The sequence below is a fragment of the Pelobates fuscus genome, chromosome 3, assembly GCF_036172605.1.
Source record: "Pelobates fuscus isolate aPelFus1 chromosome 3, aPelFus1.pri, whole genome shotgun sequence".
NCBI lineage: Eukaryota > Metazoa > Chordata > Amphibia > Anura > Pelobatidae > Pelobates > Pelobates fuscus.
In genome coordinates this window covers 342,542,544-342,564,870 of record NC_086319.1, presented here as the reverse complement: position 1 = coordinate 342,564,870, position 22,327 = coordinate 342,542,544, and the positions used below count along the sequence as shown (strand labels likewise).

The window sequence follows — 22,327 nt, the reverse complement described above, 5'->3', positions numbered from 1 at the left end:
GGGAGCACCCAGGGGACAGTGCTCCCTCGCGCGCCCGCCAGCCAGCCGGGTGACAGCAGGGCCAGCCTCGGGGGGCCCGGAGGTGGCCGGCTCCTGGGCCCCCCAGCAGAAGAGGCTGGCAATGTCAGTACATACCTGGATCGCAGGGTGGCCGGGCCCCCTGGTGGGCCGGGCCCGGTCGCAGCCGCGACCCCTGCGACCCTGATATGTACGCCACTGACAGTGTGTATTTCTGTGTGTCAAGGTGTGTGTATCTAAGTGTGTAGAAAAAAGGCAGGTGTAGGCGCTCGCTATAATGTGAACAGGCAGCAGTAAATCTACAAGGATTCCCAAACCTTGTGTAAGATACAGAAATGTGAAAAAACAACAGGAAACCGCGCCAGACAGAACTGAAAAAAAAAATCACACGGGTATACTCAATCTTGACAATAACCCGATAATGTGTAATAAATTATATATATACGTACTCTCTCTGGAGTAAAGTGATTTTGTATTTGTACATATACAGTGATGTCTCTCATGTAAAACAGTACCCCCTGTGTACAGGTTTTATGGTGTTTTGGGAAGTTACAGGGTCAAATATAGCATGTTACATTTTTCAGTTTTTTCACATTGAAATTCAACCCAAGGTATTGCAAATGGGGTATGTCCAGTCTGTTTTAGTAGCCACTTAGTCACAAACACTGGCCAAAGTTAGAGGTAATATTTGTTTGTGTGTGAAAAATGCAAAAAAAACTAATTTGAATGCTAATTTTGGCCAATGTTTGTGACTAAATGGCTACTAAAAAAGACTGGACATACCCCTTTTGCAATACCTTGGGTTATATACTTTTGCAAATGGTATGCCTTTATAGGGGTAATTCTCATTCCTGGGCTACCATATGGTCTCAAAGGCAATTTAACTAATCTGGCAAATTTCACTGTGAAAAAACTTAAACACAAGCCTTATATTTGATTCTGTAACTTTCGAAAACACCATAAAACCTGTACATGAGGGGTACTGTTATACTCAGGAGACTTCGCTGAACACAAATAATAGTGATTCAAAACCATAAAACGTATAACAACAATAATATCATCAGTGTAAGTGCGTTTGTGTGTGAAAAATGCAAAAGACATAACTTTCACTGATGATATGAATGCATTTTACTGTTTTGAAACACTAAAATTTGTGATCAGCGAAGTCTCCCGAGTAAAACAGTACCCCCCATGTACAGGTTTTATGGTGTCTTGGGTTTACAGGGTTAAATATAGTGCTAGCAAATTAAATTATCTGGACTTTCTGCCTGGGTTTTCAGGCAGGTCCCACAAATTGTAATTAATAAAATTGCTTCATTATGTAAAAATATTACATAGATATATACGTAGAATTAAAATATATATATATATATATATATATATATATATATATATATATATAAACACACACACATAATTTTTTTAAATTATTTTTATTTATATATAGGTATATATATATATATATATATATATATATATATATATATACATATATATAGTGATATATACATATATATTTATGTATATATATTTTTTTTATTTCGTTCTAAGTGTATTTTGATATATATATATATTAATATCAAAGTTAGAACGCAATTACACATATATATTTATTTTTTATCATGTTTTTATTTTTCATTTTTAACGAATTTATATATATATATATATATAATTATATATTTAATTAATATCATTCTACGTGTATTTAAAAAAAAAAAAATATATATATATATATATATGAATATTAAAATATACACTTAGTATGTGTAAGTGTATATATATATATATATATATATATATATATATGATCTCAGTATATATTATTTTATTTTACACTGTTTTTACCCTTGATTGAACTCTATTTCAGGCAGCAGGGGGACTACCTGTCATTCCAAGCACTCCCCCTGCTGGCACTGCTATGCTGGACCTCGCAATCACATGGCCCAGGAGGGCTGAATCGGCAACAGGTTGACTGCCTGGGATGGCAGGTAAGTCCCCCCATCGCAATCGCGGCGGGGGATCGTCAGCGAGCAGGTAAGTCCCCTGGATGGGGGGACATTCTATGCCGTCCGCCGCCGTTTAGAGTCGGGTCCCCAAGGACGGCATAGTACGCCCGCCGTCCTGAAGGGGTTAAACATTATTCACAGAAATTCTAAACCAGTAAATCAATATTAAACACGATCATGACATAATGAAAGAAGACTGAGAAATTAAATCATGACATGGTAATGTAAACAAAATGTAGTTTTGGTAACAAGCGTTGAGAGCAAATGACTTGACAATTTAAGTGGACTATAATATATGTCTCTCAAAGATGGGACTTTGCTGTTCTCATTATAATAAAAACTGATTTCTCTTTCTTGTGCGAGCTACGCTTAGTTCTAATAAAAGACAATTGCTTTCTCTCCATATCCCTTGGTTTTATAGCATAATTTGTTATATTTTATGCAGCATTAAAGGAACACTATAAATTGCAATGTATTGCATTGTAGGGTTAAGGGGGACAGGGACATTGCACCCACTTCAATGAAATTAAGTGGTCTGGGTGCCTAAAGTGTCCATTTAGATATTGTCGGCATGCAAATGTTGTTTTAAGAAAGTCAATATAGAATGACATCCCAGTGTTTCTTTATCTGGTACATAAGTGCTAGTATAAATTATTAGAAGCCTGACGGAGTAATTGTTATTGTATTACCAAATATAATTTAAAGTATTATAGATTTCCTACAGAAAACATAATTCAGTATTGTAAGATTTTTAGATACATCCTTAACAGTCCTCCGAATTGGGGAAGAAAATTGTGTAAGTAGAAGATGAGACAATTATTTGCCAGTACTATTCAGCCATTAGCATTATCATACCAAATGCACTTTATCTAAAGATTTGAGAGTAGAAGATCTAATTAAAAAAGCATTACTGTTGCAAAGATGGAAAATCGGTTTGAGTGAAAACAGAAAAATATTATAATAAAAAATAAATATACCTGGATTGTTTCAATATGCTGGTGCAAAGCAATACATACAACATTTCTATTCAGTAATTACATAAAGGGACACTGTTAGTACCAGATCTATAGATTAATTCAGTGTTTAGGGGCAGAGAGGAAATTATTATATTGCTCTCCAAGGATTGCACTTGTTGCTGTCACTCATACAGCCATTAGATTTGTGTCCTATTATGGTCCTGCTATTTTTTGTAGGTCCTTCCTGTTATAGTCCTGCACTCAGCGCCATTGTAATCTGGAAGAAGACATTGAATGCTTCCCATAGAGAGCTGCCTGGATAATGCATCTCTATTAGGAGATGTTGATTGGTGTGGCAATGGCTGGCATGCTTAGTACTCAGCCTTTAATTCTCTGTGGAGAAGTTTCGAATTGTCTGAGGGTCTATGTGCTAGACAAGTTGTCCCCAGTTTGCAGTGTCTCACACTTAGTTTTAAATCACACTTGAAAACAAATATGGATTAGATGTGTTCTTTCATGCGGCCACCACATGTGACATCCAACTCATGCCCCCCATCAAGTTATATTCTGCTCCATCTTTGCTGAAGCCTCCTGTCTTTTCATAACTGAAAACAAAGTTTAGTTCCATTTTGACTTTGATATATCAGATTGTCTTATCTGATGGTAAACACGTCTGGTTTCTGCTATTCTGCTTGATTTAGAGACAGTAAATGTTGTCAACCAAGTGGAAGCTCACCTTTTTTAGATCATCTTTAAAACAGTTCAGGAAATAACATACATTGTTATCAGTAAGTTGAGTCCAACTACCCAGTCCTCTGTTGCTGTACTACTGGATGACTGATTGGGATTTCCATTTCCTTGGCACCACCTCCGCCTTTAATGTTAGTGTTACACACCTAGTCTCTGCTTCTTCTACTTCTATATTTCCAGATTAAGTTCTTACTCTAAATAACTATTTTGTTCAAATCACACTTCACGGCTAAGATTAACCCCTTCAGGACGGAGTCAATAGTGCACGTTCTGATCAAAACAAAACGTAAACAAAAACTGGAATTTGCGCTATATGTCTGTTCACCCGTAGTTCCCGTCTTTCATATTATATGCACCCACACTTATTATATATCATTTTGTTCAGGAGAAACAGGGCTTTAATTTAGCATTAACTATTCATATATGGAACATAATTTGTTATGAATAAAATTTTAAAAAAATGTGAGAAAATAAGATTTTTTTTAAAAATTGGATTTCCGTCTGACATTTTAGCTGTGGATGTCATCATACTGTTAGGTTTTACTGCAAAAAAATGCACATATTTGTAATCAGCGATGTCTCACGAGTACAACAGTACCCCCCATTAACAGGTTTTATGGTGTTTTGGAAAGTTACAGGGTCAAATATAGAACGTTCCATTTTCAAATAGAAATTTGCCAGATTGGTAATGTTACCTTTGAGACGGTGTGGTAGCCCAGGAATGAGAATTACCCCCACAATGGCATACCATTTGAAAAAGTAGACAACCAAAGGTATTGAAAGTGGGGTATGTTTAGTCTTTTTTAGTAGCCACTTAGTCACAAACACTGGCCAAAATTAGCGTTCATATTTGTTTTTGTGTTAAAAAGGCAAAAAACAAATATTTGGCCAGTGTTTGTGACTAAGTGGCTACTAAGAAAGACTGGACATACCCCACTTGCAATACCTTGGGTTGTCTACTTTTGCAAATGCTATGCCATCATGGGGGTAATTCTCATTCCTGGGCTGCCATACGCTCTCAAAGGCAACATAACCAATCTGGCAAAATTCAATGTCAAAAAAATTAAATGCAAGCCTTATATGTGACTCTCTAACTTTCCAAAACACCATGAAACCTGTACATGGGAGTACTGTTATTCTCGGGAGACTTCACTAAACACAAATATTTGTGTTTTAAAACAGTAAAACATATTACAACAATAATATAGTCCATAAAAGTGCCGTTCGTTACTAAAAAATGCAAAAAACGTCAATTTTACTTAAAATATCATTGTTGTAATACAATTTACCAGTTTGAAACACTAATATTTGAGTTCAGCGAAGTCTCCCGAGTAAAACAGTACCCCCCATGTACAAGTTTTATGGTGTCTTGGAGAGTTACAGGGTCAAATATAGTGCTTGCGAATTAAATTCTCTGCACTTTCTCCCTGTGTTGTCAGGTATGTCAATCAAATGTTAATTAATCAAATCACCTAATTATGTTAAAAGATTACTTAAATATACACGTAGAATTTTAATATATATGCATTTATAGGTATTTAAATTCTATGTGTATACTAAAGTAATCTTTTATGTAATTATATGTATTGATCTATATATATATATATTTGCGGTTATTTGCATTTTATATATAGATAGATATATAAAGAATGTCATTCTAAGTGTATTTTGTTACCAATATATATATATATATTAATAACAAAATACAGTTAGAATGAAATTACATATGAATATATAATTTATATTAAATTTTGTTTCAATATTTTATTTATTAATTTTATTATTTTATTTATTTATTATTGTAATTATACGTATATACATAATATATATGTAGATCTATTATATATATAATATATATACATATTATATATATGTAACGTCATATATGTAATACTTATATTAGTATTAAAATACACTATGTATGACGTTAAATATATATAATATGTATATATATTATATATATAATATGTATACATATATTATATATATATAAATATATTTATTTTATTTTATAACCTGTCTAATATTTTTTTTTTTTTACACTACCTACCAGCGGGGGGACTGTCTAATATTTTAGACAGTCCCCCTGCTGGCAGATCCATAGCCAGCTATAGGGGGCCATGTGATCGCTCTTTGAGAGCGATCACATGGCCCCCGGGGGGCCTCATTTGCCGTGGGAGGACTGCCTGGGCTGTCAGGCAGCCCCCCAGAAGAGGATCGCGGCGGAGGTGAGTACCGCCGGACCTCCAGGGCTCAAAGCCGTTACGGCGTTCCATGCCGCCGCAACGGCTTTAAAGCCCACTAAATGCGGGACGGCATGGAAAGCCGTAACGGCGTTAACGGGTTAAGTAATTATATTCTGCAGAATTTTATGGTCATTCGTAAGCCCCTAAACATGATCAATCATATTATGTCTGGTTCCCTAAGCTCAGTGATACTCAGGTCCTTAAAGGGACACTATAGTCACCAGAACAACTACAGCTTATTGAATTTGTTCTGGTGAGTAGAATCATTACCTGCAGGCTTTTTGCTGTAAACACTGTCTTTTCAGAGAAAATGCAGTGTTTACATTACAGCCTAGTGATAACTTCACTGGCCACTCCTCAGATGGCTGTTAGAGATCCTTCCTGGGTCAGGGCTGCCTAAAATGCATCCAAACATTCAGTGTCTCCTCCCTCTGCATGCAGACACTGAACTTTACTCAGAGAGATTCATTGATTCAATTCATCTCTATGAGGAGATGCTGATTGGCCAGGGCTGTGTTTGAATCATGCTGGCTCTGCCCCTGATCTGCCTCTTTGTCAGTCTCAGCCAATCATATGGGAAAGCACTGTGATTGGATCAGGCTACCACTTCTGATGATGTCAGCAGACTGCTTGTTTTTCTGAGACAAGCAGCATGCAGAGTTACAGCTTCAGACTTGAATACAGTAAGATTTTGCTATATTTATGGAGGCATGAGGGGCCCAGGGGGGCTAGATGGTGGTGTTAACACTATAGAGTCAGGAATACATGTTTGAGTTCCTGACCCTATAGTGATCCTTTAATATCAATTTATTGGAAAACAAAATATGAACTTAGCTTCAATCTATTTCAATCAATTTATTGTTTTACTTTTATGCTTTATGACATTGACTATAGGCATATAATCATATGTTGAGAAAGCAACAAGGGGGTGCGAAACACATCCAGGGCTTTATTACTCAACCTTTTCACTCAGGTAGCTGTGTGGGTTGGCTCTCCCCTGTCTGGCAGCTGCAGGAAGTACAGTTTTTCGCTATATATATATTTTTTTCTAATCCTCTGCCTAAGTTTGCTACTTATACTTGAAAACATATGCCACTCCAACACACCATGTAGTTTGTATGATATGTCATACCTGTTCAACCTGCTGTAATTATGAGGTTTACCATGACAGTTTGATTCCATGTACTACATATATTTTTTTACTAATAAAAGTGCACTTTTATTCATATTTCCGTTTTTTTCTGTGACTTATTTGAGAAGTAGCCATGTTTGTGTGGACTATTGTTTATCTTTTTGGACATACAATCATGTGCATTAGGTTTAATCTATCATTCTGTTAGGATTATAGAAGTGTAAAATGTTAGAATATTAAGAATGCTGGTTTGTTAGCAATGCAGTCACACTAACATTTGAAAGTCCATCACTTTGATCACAATGGACTCCCCTACACAAACATCCTTTACTTTACCCATAGTAAATTCTAATTAGTCCTGGGCAGATGCTACTTGTTCAGTAGTTATTGTATATATACAGCAGCTAATCACAGTTTGAAACAGGAGAAGAACTGTTAAATATGTCCCATATTTGGCTATCTGAAAGCACAGCATATTTTGTAAACTACATTCTCGTTTGCAGAAAGCGTAATTAAATTTCATTTCTGTTTCCCTTTTAAACTGAAATTATGTCAATTATGTGTATGATGTTAAAATTCTAATTTGCTATAACATTTGCAAAGCAATTATTTATTAAGAAGCATATGCTTTTAGATTTCATTGAGCATGCACACATGGGTCTTGTGCATTATCGTAAAAAAAAAAGAAAAAGACACAGAGTGGTTACTAAGTAGTGTCACCAAAAATCACTGCCATTGCAGAATTTCAATGTATTATTTAACTAAGGTTGTGGACCTAAAACCTTTTCTATTCTACTAGGTCATTGGAATCGAAATTCTAACATAATCAAAAGATAACAAAACATGGAGCTTTCTTATTTTTTGGGCAAAGTCCAGTCTCACAAAAAGTGGAGCTTTTATCTGCAATCTACAGACAACAGTAACTAGCGACAGCTGTGGGAATCAGTCATAGTAATGTGTATCCTAAGAGTTGTACCTTTAGCTCCACCCCAATGCTATTACACAGAACGCAATATTTACAAAGACCCCCAAAAGTGACAGAGCCACTTTAAAATAATCTGATAACAGACAAACTAGCCTCTTCATCTCTTGTATCTGTGGCATATGGTAAGTCATTGTAGACATGTTGGTCATTAAAAGAACACTAACATGAGCACAGGCATTAAAATTGAAATAACCTATGCGTGCAAATGATTGGGTAAAAGAAGCCACCAACTGTCCTTAACATATATTACCTCTGATTTCAACACTGTTCGGTAGGATTGTTTTCCAGAGCCTACTGCCTAACACAGCACATACTTCTATACTATGGTACAAGTATACCCTAAGAGGAGGACTTTTGACTCGCGACTAACCAAGGTTTCCATCACAACTGTAGTAGGGCCCAGAAAGGTTTTTATGGTGGCATTCTCAAGTTTAATACCTGTTGGTGACACTATAAGAGGGGTCACTTGCAAACATCAGATTTACCAAGAGGATTGGAATGCCTCACAGTTAACTGGACAACTTGAATGCACTTACAGAGTTCTTGTGAGTAAGGACTACTACTCATGTGGTATTGTGATTGACCCCATTTGAAAGGATGTACAAAGTCAAGAATAGGGGGAAATGAGCCATCAAAACATCTAAAAGATGCATACTGAGAAAAAAACTACAGAAAAGGATATTGGAAAGGTAAATGATAGATCTGTACATATCAATCAATGAGATCAGTTACAAATGCATGTCCAGATGGTACTTTGACCCATATCAACTGAGTCATATCTTCCCACAACGATCTCCAGAAGAAGAAAAGGGTAACCTCATTTTGGGAAGATGCATTTGAACTTTTGAGTCAAGTATTTGGCAAAACTCTACAACTACATCCCATGTTAGCACTCCGAAACAGCGCTCCATCTGACGCCTGTGGTGGCACTGAGACTATGCCACAAAATGGGCACGACTGCCAGACTTTGAATTGCTAGTAGATGGAAGGAAGATGTTCCTACCTTTGAGGTGCTGCTGAGAAAAATATTTTTTTGTAATATGGAGGAAATATAAACTAATATCCTAGGAAACCTACAAACCCACAATAAGATTTGAAACCCATAGAAGGCGTACATAGGTGTTTGCAGCCTATTGCACCCTAAAGCACAAACACACATGCCTCATATATATATATATGGGCACGGTGTGTGTGTGTGTGTGTGTGTGTGTGTAGGCGCTGTGTGTGTGTGAGGGCGCTATGTAAGTGTAAGGGTGCTGTGTGTGTGTAAGGGTGCTGTGTGTGTGTAAGGGTGCTGTGTGTAAGGGTGCTGTGTGTGTGTGTGTGTGTGTGTGTAAGGGCGCTGTGTGTGTGAGGGTGCTGTTAGTGTGTGTTTGTGTAAGGGTGCTATGTGTGTAAGGGTGCTGTGTGTGTGTGGGTGCTGTATGTGTGAGGGTGCTGTTAGTATTGTGTGTGTGTTTGTGTGCTGTTTGTGCGAGGGTGCTGTATGTGTGGGGGTGGTCCAGTGGTGAGTGAACTCAAGCCTGCGGGGCCTCTCCTGCCTCCCTCTCTGCCTGTGGGCCGATGAGGGAGATCTTTGATATCCCTCACCGGTCCATGGAGGCACAAACACCCGGAAAACCTGGTGCGCACGCCTATGAAGGCGTAACTAGTCTAGCTGTCCCCCACTAAATCCACCTAGACTATGAATTCTAAATTCCCTAAACACTCCCTTCAACTCTCTGCACTTGCTTATGATCAGCCTTTCTCCCAATCCCCCACCCTTCTTTTTTTCTTCTTCTGTATTGTAAAAAATTGGTAATGTTGTTAAGAAGGCCCTAGCTAAAATGAGTGGTTATGGCAAAAGCTAGGGCGAGATAAGAGTAAAGTTAGGTTTGGGTTAGGTCAGGGAGGTCTGAAGGCCTAGAGGTTAACAGGGATGAAATGGATTTAGGGTTATAAGGCAATTAGGTTAGGGGAATTTACGGCTGGGGATAGGAGGGAGCATAGGAGCAGTGGATACTTTTTTTCGCTATGCTGTGACCTAGAATTTCCAGAATTCTCAGACAGTGGATATTTTACCTTTGTTAATAATAATGGCAAACTTCCAAAGTTGCATTTTTAAATATAACAAAATGTATCTTATTTTAAAAGTCATAATAATTGTATCAAAATGTACCTATGCCATACATTCTAAATAGTCAGTCTGGCACAAAATCCAGTTACTTATATAAGTACCCGTATATACTCGAGTATAAGCCGAGTTTTTCAGCCCATTTTTTGGGCTGAAAAACCCCAACTCGGCTTATACTCGAGTCAAGGTCTGTATTATGGCAATTTGCATTGCCATAATACAGACCGGGGGAGAGGGGGGCTGGCAGAGCTGTACTTACCTGTTCTGCAGCTCCTGTCAGCTCTCTCCTCCTCCGCGCCGTCCGTTCAGCACCTCGGTCAGGTCCCAGTGTAAGTCTCGCGAGAGCCGCGGCTCTCGCGAGACTTACAGTGTGAGCTGATAGGAGGAGCTGCACGGACGGCGCAGAGGAGGAGAGAGCTGACAGGAGCTGCAGAACAGGTAAGTACAGCTCTGCCAGCCCCCCTCTCCCCCCCACTGAACTGCCACTGGACCACCAGGGAAGGAGAGCCCCCCTCCCTGCCATGTATCAAGCAGGGAGGGGGGACGAAAAAAAAATAAAATAAGAAATAATAATAAAAAAAAAATAATAATAATAAAAAAAATAATAAAAAAAAAGGGGGTATAAGGACCACTGTGGGAGGGGGGTTATAAGGACCACTATGGGAGGGAGGGGGTGGGATAAGGACCACTATGGGAGGGAGGGGGGGTATAAGGACCGCTATGGGAGGGAGGGGGGGGATAAGGACCACTATTGGAGGGAGGGGGTGGGATAAGGACCACTATGGGAGGGAGGGGGGTATAAGGACCGCTATGGGAGGGAGGGGGGGATAAGGACCACTATGGGAGGGAGGGGGGGGGATAAGGACCACTATGGGAGGGAGGGGGGGGATAAGGACCACTATGGGAGGGAGGGGGGGATAAGGACCACTATGGGAGGGAAGGGGGGATAAGGACCACTATGGGAGGGAGGGGGGGGGATACGGACCACTATGGGAGGGAGGGGGGGATAAGGACCACTATACCACTATGGAAGGGAGGGGGGGATAAGGACCACTATTGGAGGCAGGGGGGTGGGATAAGGACCACTATGGGAGGGAGGGGGGGATAAGGACCACTATACCACTATGGAAGGGAGGGGGGGATAAGGACCACTATTGGAGGCAGGGGGGTGGGATAAGGACCACTATGGGAGGGAGGGGGGGAGAAAAGGAACACTATGGGAGGAAGGGAGGGGGGGGATAAGGACCACTATGGGAGGGAGGGGGATAAGGACCACTATGGGAGGGAGGGGGATAAGGACCACTATGGGAGGGAGGGGGGGATAAGGACCACTAGGGGAGGGAGGGGGGGATAAGGACCACTAGGGGAGGGGAGGGGGAAGTAAGGACCACTAGGGGAGGGGAGGGGGAAGTAAGGACCACTAGGGGAGGGGTGAGTCAGGACCACTGGGGGAGGGGGGTGAAGGAACACGGGGGTGGGGAGGTAAGGACCACTGAGGGAGGAGGAGGGGAGGTCAGGACATATGGGGGGGGCAAATATCCTTGCACCGGCCTTGCACACACTGCATTCATACACACACTGCACTCATACACACACACTGCACTCACACACACTGCATTCATACACACACACACTGCATTCATACACACACACTGCACTCATACACACGCTGCACTCATACACACGCTGCACTCATACACACGCTGCACTCATACACACACACGCTGCACTCATACACACACGCTGCACTCATACGCACACACGCTGCACTCATACGCACACACTGCATTCATTATACACACACTGTAAATAAATATTCAATTAATATATTTTTTTTAGGATCTAATTTTATTTAGAAATTTACCAGTAGCTGCTGCATTTCCCACCCTAGTCTTATACTCGAGTCAATAAGTTTTCCCAGTTTTTTGGGGAAAAATTAGGGGCCTCGGCTTATATTCGGGTCGGCTTATACTCGAGTATATACGGTATATAGCTGCTCCCATAGCACAAAGGGAGTTTGTCATTATCTAGTCACTTTTTACAAAATGCTCCCTGGCTAATGAAAATAAAAAACAGCTGTTTGCATTAAACACGTACCTGTTATACAGCAGAATATCCGGCTTCCAAATTTGTCCATCTGGAAAACGAACATTTTTAACCCCAGGGTATTCAGACATGTTCCATTGTAAATAGTAATCTGTCCAATACTGACATGTGAAGAAAAAAATAAAAAGTAGATTAAAAGCACTTTTGTTGCTTCTACTCCAGGACGATTTATATAGCGCCCAACAAAAACGCGCACCTGTCATTCAAAAATGTATTACTTAGCACGGAGAGAATGAAGTGACTGAGAGAAAAATACTGGGCTACCTTTAGAGCTCCATTAGCAAGCGTGAAATCTGAGTCAGAGGCCATGATCTAACCACAGGAAAACGCTTATAAATGGACAATAATCTAGTGTCCCTGCATGTTAGATTACAAGCTGCACAGAACATACAATTGCAAAGCACCTGATTGTTTAGACGTCCTGTACAATAACTCTGATTGCATTTCTTTCAAGAAGCAGAAACTGAAACATTTGCTTTTGTTGGAATACATTTCATTGCGTTCCGCTAGAAACTTTAAAATGCACTCTTATTATGCTGTGTGTTTTTTTTTTTTGTTTTTTTTTTTTTGTTTTTTTTTTTAAATGTACTGGCTCTTTGTGTACCCTCTAGAAGCGTATAAAAAGCGACTGGAGGTTGGAAGTAACAAGCAATACTTAGCGCAAGAGAACTAAAATGAAATTTGTAATAAGGTCATCGCAAAATGCTTTAAATTCTGCCTTAATGTTAACGGTTTTCTTGGTGTGTTATTTCCAAACCAATTTACAGAATTAGAACATTGACATTTTATGTACGATCCTGTGGATAGGTGCAATTTATTTATTGACGCCCCTCTTGGGTCCCCATTAGTGGTGACTAGACAAGTAAGCTTGGTAAGCAACAGGCATTCCATTTGATGGGTGTTAGAGTAGAATATGTATGTCAATGTTTAACAGTTTCTATAATGGCTAATGTAAGATACCCAAGAGAGACTGCTCTAGCATCACTTAGAATCCTCAATGCTAGAAATTACAGTTCACAAAGAATACATCAGTAAGAAAAATGTCTGCTAATAAACCTTTAGTGAAGGATTTCATGCCGTTCTGGCAATCAAAGGGTTACGGTTCTGTATGGTGATTAATGATAAATATCAACTGAAAAACTAATGAGAATGAGCTCATATAATCATGGCACTTCAAGTACAATGCTAAATCAGGATTTTCCACTTTTAAGTCGGAAATCCTTTACGGGCATGGAATAGGCAGATAATTGTATATGAATTGACTGGTATTTTAGGGTAATTCACAGAATAATTTGACCATTTCCCTTCAATTTTTCATTAATTGTAAAGGCTGCAAAAAGAATTCCACGGTTATTGTCTTTTGAAGCTTATCCTGATTAGACTTTAGTGAAAAACCATCAGCCAAAAAGGCATCTGACTGTTTTAATAGTGGTACTTATTAGTTTATCAAACTTTACAAATGTCTGTACGAAATCGAAATTGTTTTGTATCATGTAACTTGCCTCAAATGAGAGTTTTAAAGGGGAACTGTAATTTTAATACACACCACTGACTAAAATGTGAAATTCACTTTAAATTCACCTTGATTCTCACTCCCCAATTATATATTAAAAATTCTGGGAAGTGACCATTCTCCTTTAAATCAAGTTTAATAACAAGAGCACTCCACCGTGAGGACCTAATGCTTAACAACTAGTTACTTTAATATATATTCGGGTGATAAATGGTAGATTCCTGTTACCAAATCAAAACAATGTAAACAAACACCATAACACACCACAGCTAATAAAATAATATTTATTTGAACAAAATATCTAATTGCGCTCTATAAACAAGGAGACCAATATCTGCACTTTCAGTTGTCATGTCCACCCACTGCTTTTTATTGCATCTTCCCATCACTAAAGCGACTAAGGACAATAAGGAGCCCATATTCAACAAGAGGCAGCAGGAATCCAAAACATCTATGAGACTGAGCTCAGCCATGATGCATCCGTTCCAGTAGGCAATTTTTGTTTTTTTACTTTTTTATATAACTTCTGGCTAGCAAGCACTAGCCAACTGCCACATAAATAACACTTGCACAGCCAATGGCTCTTTATCTATTTGCCCTGTGGGTGCTAGCTTTGTCAGCAGGAAAATAGCACAGATTTGTAAAATCTGGTCCCTGATTTTAAGTGTGAGGGCTCGAATTTTAAAATGTTAGATTTGAATGTCAGCAATTTGGCTGATTTTGGTCCAGCTGAAATCCGAGCCAAATTCAGGCTTCTTCAGAGTCTGCTCTAGAAAATATGGACATTATGAATAATTTTTGGATTTTGCAATCTGAATGGCCCTGTATTGCACTAGATGGTTTTACCGCATTCCATATGGGGCTATTTAGATTTAAAGGAACACTCCAGTGTTAGGAAAGAGTTGAAATAAAGGTTGTTTAACTTACTTTTTCTCTTTATCGACCTTGAGATCAAGAGTCTTGATGATGTCAGCCAATCCAATGCTTTCCCATGGGGATGCATTGGGGGGCCATTGTGCATGCCCAGCAAAATGCCACTCTGCAACAATCATCATCTCCTCATCGAGATGCATTAAATCTTTGCATCTCTATGGGGAGCATTCAGTGTATATATGCAGAGTGTGCTGCACTGATATAGGAAACATCTATAGTGGCCGTCTAAATGAAAAGGCAGTATTTACATTGCTGAACCTGCACACCAGAGCCACTACATTAACGTGCAGGGGTTCTGGTGACTATAGTGTCCCTTTACGTGAATAACCCTGTTGTGCCCTGTTGTCACAAGTTTTGGCATTTTGTTTTCTGCTTGCTATCCTGACCCAGATCTGTCTACATTTTGCAGTTCAGTTGGTGGCACTCAATATTGGGGCTCTAATATTTGTCATACTTGCTAATATTGCGTAGGCAATGGTTCCCCCCATGAAAGTGGCAGACTTGCCTGTAAAGAGGGCACGACCTCTTCTAAAGAAGAAGGCCAGGCTGAATGATAGACTCCTTTTTAGAGCAGATCATGCATTAAGGGCAGTCAAAGCCCTTTATCCATAGTCCTAGAGCCCTGTCCCTTCCTGCATTCTGAAATCTGCTCAAGATTAAAGGGACACTATAGTCACCACAACAAATACAGCGTAATGTTTGTTCTGGTGAGTATAATCATTTCCTTCAGGCTTTTTGCATTAAACACTATTTTTTTCCAGAGAAAAGGCAGTGTTTACATTACAGCCTAGGGATTCTTTCACTGGCCATTCCTCAGATGATTAAATGCATCTCTATGAGGAGATGCTGATTGGTCAGAGCTGTGTTTGACTTGTGCTGGCTCTGCCCCTGATCTGCCTCCTTGATAGTCTTAGCCAAGCCAATGCTTCCCTATGGGAAAGCATTGTGATTCGCTGAGATAATCACTTCTGACAATGTCAGCCAAGCAGGCAGATCAGGGGCAGAGCCAGCAGCAGCAGACTGGAATATAAGTAAGATTTTGCTATATTTAGGGGGGCTAGTGAGGGCCAGAGTGGCTAGATGGTGGTTTTAATATTATAGGGTCAGGCATACATGTTTGCATTCCTAATCATATAGTGTTTAGAATGTAGGACAAATCCTTGGGACCATTTCTGCCAGGACAGGACTCTATTAGCACCTCTGCATTATTTTAGGCAATTACATCATAAATTCACCACTATTGTGCCAGTAGTCCCTCTCTGTACTGATCTAACATTGAGTTTTCTTCAATTAGTTGCTCGCTTGTGTCAAGCAATGAAACAATAACCCAGTCTCCTTATTTGCCAATCTTTCATTCCTAAAATATTATACCCAGAAAACTTTAAATTAGTCTTGCTTCGGCAAACAACTAAACCAAACCTCTATTTATTTACTTGCGTACATTGATTATTATTTTATGAAAAGAAAAACTCCATGAACTCCATACCTCCTAACATTTCAAAACTACAAAGAGTGACAATTTAATTTTAAGGGTGTAAGTGGGGATGTGGCCAGAGACTACCAAAATTTGGACTTTCCCCCCTAAATAGGGACACTTGGGAGGTATAGACCTGTGTTAATATGCAGGATGGACCCAATGTGCATATGCATGCCTTTAGAAAAGCCATAAATGATACAGCAATGAATTGAAATTCTTCTAGCTTTCCTGCAGCCTCAGTGTCCAACTTTCCCCATTAAAATTGGATCATGACAGGCATATTAGACAGACTTACTGAGAAGCCAGGTGCCTCACAGCAAGAGGGTTATTGTAAGACTAATCATTCTCTAAAGTAGAATGACATTAATGTATACATTTAGGAATATAATATCTTACCATTTGAAGCCATATATTCGTTGTTAGAATTTGATTCTTTTCATCCTGGAACACAAAAAAAAAGTGTTTACTGAATGACATTCCCACAGTTATATTTAATTTATTCTTTTGTTCTTTTGAAGGATATAGATTGGTCCCAAATCACCAGTCTTTATAACTTTTCACTTCAATGCCAAGTATGTTGAAACACTGTTGATTCATCTTCTCCAAAGTGAAAGATTTCTTTCATATGTAAAGTGTATAGTATTATAGCACTTTAACAATGTTTCTTAATCTGATGAAATTAAAAGTAACTGCTTCAACTGGTGCACAAAGTCAATATATACTTCACATTTCTATTGATCCCATCCATCTGGTTTATATAAATTAGTACTTAAGGAGACAACGGGAAAAAAAGGAATTGTGGAATTCGCTTTTTTGTTAATATATGATATAAATCAAAGGAACATTATTACACTGCATAATACTGTATTATACTGATAAAATATAAAAATGTGGAAAAATCTGTCCTGTATAGTTTAAAGGGACTCTCCAGTGCCAGGAAAACATATCCGTCCTACAGTGCCCCTCTCCCTCCCATCCCCCATCCCATGTTGCTGAAGGGGTTAAAACCCCTTCAGTGACTTACCTGAATGCAGCGCCGATGTCCCTCGGTGCTGGGTCAGGCTTTTCGCCAGCGGGGGAGACCTAATGCGCATGCACGGCAATGGCCGCACGCGCGCATTAGACCTCCCCATAGGAAAGCATTATTCAATGCTTTCCTATGGGGATTCCGGCAACGCTGGAGGTACTCATGCATAGCGTGAGGACGTCCAACATCGTTAAAAACACTTTTCGTGTTCTAAGAACACGGAAGTCCCTCTAGTGGCTGTCTGTTATAAAAACTGCAATAATTACACTTGCAGGATTAAGGGTGGTGGGAGTTGTCACCCAGACCACTCAAATAGGCAGAAGTGCCTGTAGTGTCCCTTTAAATAAAATAAATTCTGCCCTATATCACACTCCAAGCCTAAACTGCAGCATGTTCTATGAATCATATTATGATTGCAGATTTTTGATTGAACCCTTAAGGGCCAAGGCTTTTTTGGGATGTGACGCATGTGTGACCAATGCCATTGTGGCCCTTTTGCCATGTATTCATTCAACCTCAATTTTCTCCCTTCTGTTTAAGTGCACCCTTACATGTTATATATAATTTTTGAAATTAGAAATATGACTTTCTTTTGATACCCTACATGTATACATACTGAAATATTAGATAGGAATACAAATAAAAAAAATAAAATAATTTTCTCCCCCCCCCCCCCCCAGGCTATGTAACTAAGAGCATTTTTACACTTTTTATTAAACTATTGTATCAGAAATCTAGGACGTGTCCCACTGGTGCAAAAACCCCTATTTGTATTATGCTACTTTTTCCAAGTACAAACATACCCTACATGTATATCTCCCCCCCCCCCCTTAATCCTGCCTCTAATCCTACCCTTTTTTTTTATATATAATCTTTATTGAAAAGTTTCCCCTTCTTTTCTCCCCCCTTTTTTCTTTTCTTTTTTTTTTTACATGCATTATTACAAACAGATACGAAAACATAAATTAAACATTCAACATTTACACATTAAAAATAAAATGACATAGGGTATGTATAAATATTGTTACAGTTCAGTCATAGTTTGGCAATTTTCATTCCGAAGAGGATGAAGTTAAATATATGTAATAAATTCTAAGGGCCCTTTCCTTTTCTTTTCTCTTTCCTTCCTACTTCCTCTTCTCCCTTTTTCCCTCAGTTCCCCTTTACTCATTCCTCTTAGTTTTAAATCCCTTCCTTATATATTTCTGCATTGCCCTGAAACTCCCATCTACCCTAGTCTTATATTGACGAAACCTAGACAGAGGAAAAAAAAAAAAAAAAGACACACTCTCGCCGAGGGTTGGTCCCGAGTCAATCTTAAGAACCCGAAAGGCAACACTCATCAGTCATTCTATCTACTAATCAGGTTCCATATAACCACGGATATCCTGAAAGTGAATGTCCAGGGTTCACCCCTCGACCACAGTTCCATAGCATAAACATCCTAATGTAATTTAAGACTAATTTCTTCTATCTAGTTTTATAATCCATTTCTGCCATTGTTCAATGCACGGATTAAAGTAGTGTTCCTGCCTTAATATCCCTATTTCCATTTTACAATTATTCAAGACCTGCTGTTTTATCGGCTCCCAAATCGGGGAGTCTGGAATTTTCCAGAATCTTGCAAGAGTAGCTTTAGTTTCTATGAGAATATGGATTATTAATTCTTTTTTATCCTTTGGAATTGTAGGCCAGCCCAGATGTAATATCATAGAACTACAGGTATAATCAAGGTCTACCTCTATTGCTTCCCTGCAGAATTTCGCTACCTTTTGCCATAATGGAGATATAATCGGGCATGACCACCATATATGAACATAATCTGCTCTCAATGAGGCACATCGCCAGCAGGAAAATTGAGATCCTCGGATATATTTTTGTTAATTTAGCTGGGACGTAATGCCATCTATTGATAACTTTATAATGACTTTCCGTTAAATTTAGGCAGTGCGAGGCTTTCATTACTGCTTTATTGGCCTTAAGCCATTCATCTCTCGTAATTGTAATTTGTAAGTCTCTTTCCCATGCTTTTAGGGCTGGGAATTCAGGGATTGACTTATATTTACTAGAAATTTTTAAGCTTTTGGAAACTAAATTTTTGTTATGTCTGGTGTTTATCAAATTTAGGAAAGTTTGTAATTCCTCAGGAATCTCAGTTATTCTATGTCTCATTAGAAAATGTTTTATCCTTAAATACGCAAAACTTTCTCTATAGGAAAGCGAGAAAACTTGTTTAATCTCCTCAAAGGGTCTAATTTGTTGCTGTTGGAATAGCTGGTCTATTCTATTAATACCTTTACTTAACCATGGATCTAGATTTAAATCCTCAATATTATTGGAAAATACATGCAGGGGTAAATCCATAATAATTTTATCTTCAATTTTGAGTCTTTTTTTCCAAATTTTCCATTGACCCAGTCAATTAGCTAAAATTAAACCCATATCATCTCTCTCATACTTAACTATCCTCCAAAATAAAGTCGTCAAATCCGGAACTGCCGCTTTCCTAGCCTCAATTTGTTCCCATGATTCACCCCTAGAGCTCTCTTTCATAGAGGAAATAACATGCGCCAATGAACAAGCTTCATATATGTCCGTAATATCAGGGACTCCCATCCCTCCCAACTTAGGCTTTAAATTCAAATTTTTTTTATTAACCCTGGGTTTTTTCCCCAGCCATATATATTTATCTAAAGCAGATTGAATCATCATAAGCCATGGTTTAGGCATTTTCAATGGTAACATACGGAATATATAACTCCATCTAGGGATCAAATAAGACTTTACAATGTTAATTCTACCTGACCATGATATCTCTGCTATTCTCAAGTCCTTCAGTTGTTTATTAATTTGCATCATTAGAGGTAAAACATTGTATTCCAAAATCCTAAAAGGATTACTGGAAATCTTAATGCCTAGATAAATAATACATTTTTTTGCCCATTCAAAACTATATTTCGCTTTAATATGTATTTTATCTTCCTTCTTTATATTTTTTGCAAGAATAGTTGTCTTATATACGTTTAACTTAAAGTTGGAATAGTGCCCAAATTCATAAATCACCCTTAACAGTTCATCTGTTGATGTTATAGGGTCTGATACAGTGATTAGCACATCGTCTGCATAAAGTAAAGTTTTAAATTCCTCTTGGCCTATTATTATTCCCTTTATTTTCTCATTAGACCTGATGTCACAAATCAAGGGTTCTATATATATCAAATATAGCAATGGGGACAGGGGACACCCCTGTCTTGTCCCATTTCTTATGTTAAACCACTCATAAGTTATACCCCTGCCAATTGTTCTTGCCATTGGGGAGCTATACAAGGCCATAATAGCGCTCAGAATCCAGCCTTCAAAACCAAAAGCCTTCAATGCCTCCCAAAGGAAGTCCCATCTGACCCTGTCAAAGGCCTTCTCCGCGTCCAATGACAGGGCCAGCAATGGAGTGCCTGATTCATGAACGTGTTCCAAAATGTCAATCACTGTCCTTACACTATTGTTTGATTGTCTATCCTTCATAAATCTAACCTGGTCTCCATGAATTATAGACGGGAGGACTCTTTGTAGTCTCTTTGCCAAAATACTTGCATATATTTTTATATCAGAATTTAATAAGGATATAGGACGGTAATTCCCTACCAATTCCGTCGATTTATCTGGCTTTTGTATGGGAATTATATTAGCATATAATAATTCGTTAGGCAAATCTTTTTCTAGAACTATACTATTAAAAAGATCTTCAAGGTGTATTACCAGTACGTCCTTAAACTGTTGGTAAAATATATTTGGAAAGCCATCTGGCCCCGGAGTTTATTTTTTTTTTTTTTTAAAGACTCAATTGCATTTGTTATTTCAATTTTTGAAAAGGGTTCATTAATAGAATTCAATTGTTCCCTTGATAATTTTTTTAGGGTTTTATTTTGAAAATATGTTTCTGGATTATAGGGGTAATCAGGTAAGTTATACAATTTTTGGTAAAATGAATTAAATGCTTTACCTATATTTTCAGGAGTTAATTGGATGCCATCATCTGTAATAATTTTTTGTATTAACTTATTTAATTTCGCACCTTTAACTCGGTTTGTGAGCATTTTATTTGCTCGGTTTCCTTTATAGTACCATTTTATTTTTAAATATTCGAGTTTTTTTGAGGTTTGTAAAAGTAGAATTTTATTGATTTTATTTTTTATTATTCCTATTTTCTCACTTATCTCTGTATTTGGATTATTTTTGTTAAGATTTGTTAATTTATAAAGAGACACATATAATTCTGTCAGGGAAGCTTCTTTTTGTTTTTTCTTAATTGTACCTAATTTAATAAAATGTCCCCTCAACACAGCCTTATATGTACACCAAACTATGGCGTCTGAAGTTCCTTTATTTTTATTCTCCTCGAAAAAACGGTTTGTTAATTCTTTTATGGTATCTATATCTTGGGCCTCCCTCAGGAGGAATTCATTAAGTCTCCAACTATTCCTAGTCTTAATATCTGGTGAAATAGTGAAGTCAAGTATTACTGGGTTATGATCTGACTAGGTTACTTCTTGTATCAAAACCTTTTTAATCTTATATGAAACCTCTAAAGAACCCAGAAACAAATCCAATCTAGAGTAGGTACAATGTGCTTTCGAAAAGCATGTATAATCTTTTTCTGATGGGTGATTTATCCTCCAAAGATCTAATAATTCATACTTATTTATCAAAGTTGAGAATTGCATTGAGGATTTCTTTCCCCTTTTATCTTGCATTACCCCTATCAATGAGTTCCTATCCAACGTTCCGTCCAAAATGCAATTAAAATCTCCTCCTATAATAATCTTACCCTTTTTAATTTTTTCTAATCTACTCAAAACCATTTGTATAAACTGGACTGGGTTAGTATTAGGAGCATAGATGTTTACAATAGTGAATTCTTCATCTTGTATTTTACATATAGCTAAGATGAATCTGCCATTTTTATCTATATCCTGGTATGTAACTTGAATATCTAAATCATCTGTTGCTAATAGAGCTACTCCACATTTCTTTTTATCCTCCAATGAAGAGCAGAGTTGGATTTTAA

The 22,327-nt window shown here is 38.1% G+C and overlaps 1 protein-coding gene across 1 annotated transcript in view; it reads right to left on the bottom strand.

Annotated features, from left to right (window-relative positions):
• The window catches only part of CHRFAM7A (CHRNA7 (exons 5-10) and FAM7A (exons A-E) fusion), a 204,582-nt gene that overhangs the window by 53,637 nt on the left and 128,618 nt on the right, over positions 1–22,327 (bottom strand). The window contains exons 3-4 of the mRNA XM_063445710.1: positions 16,632–16,676; positions 12,304–12,413 (exon numbers count right to left, since the gene is read on the bottom strand). Of these exons, the coding sequence (XP_063301780.1) occupies positions 12,304–12,413; positions 16,632–16,676 (155 nt within the window). The remainder of the gene's footprint in view (positions 1–12,303; positions 12,414–16,631; positions 16,677–22,327) is intronic.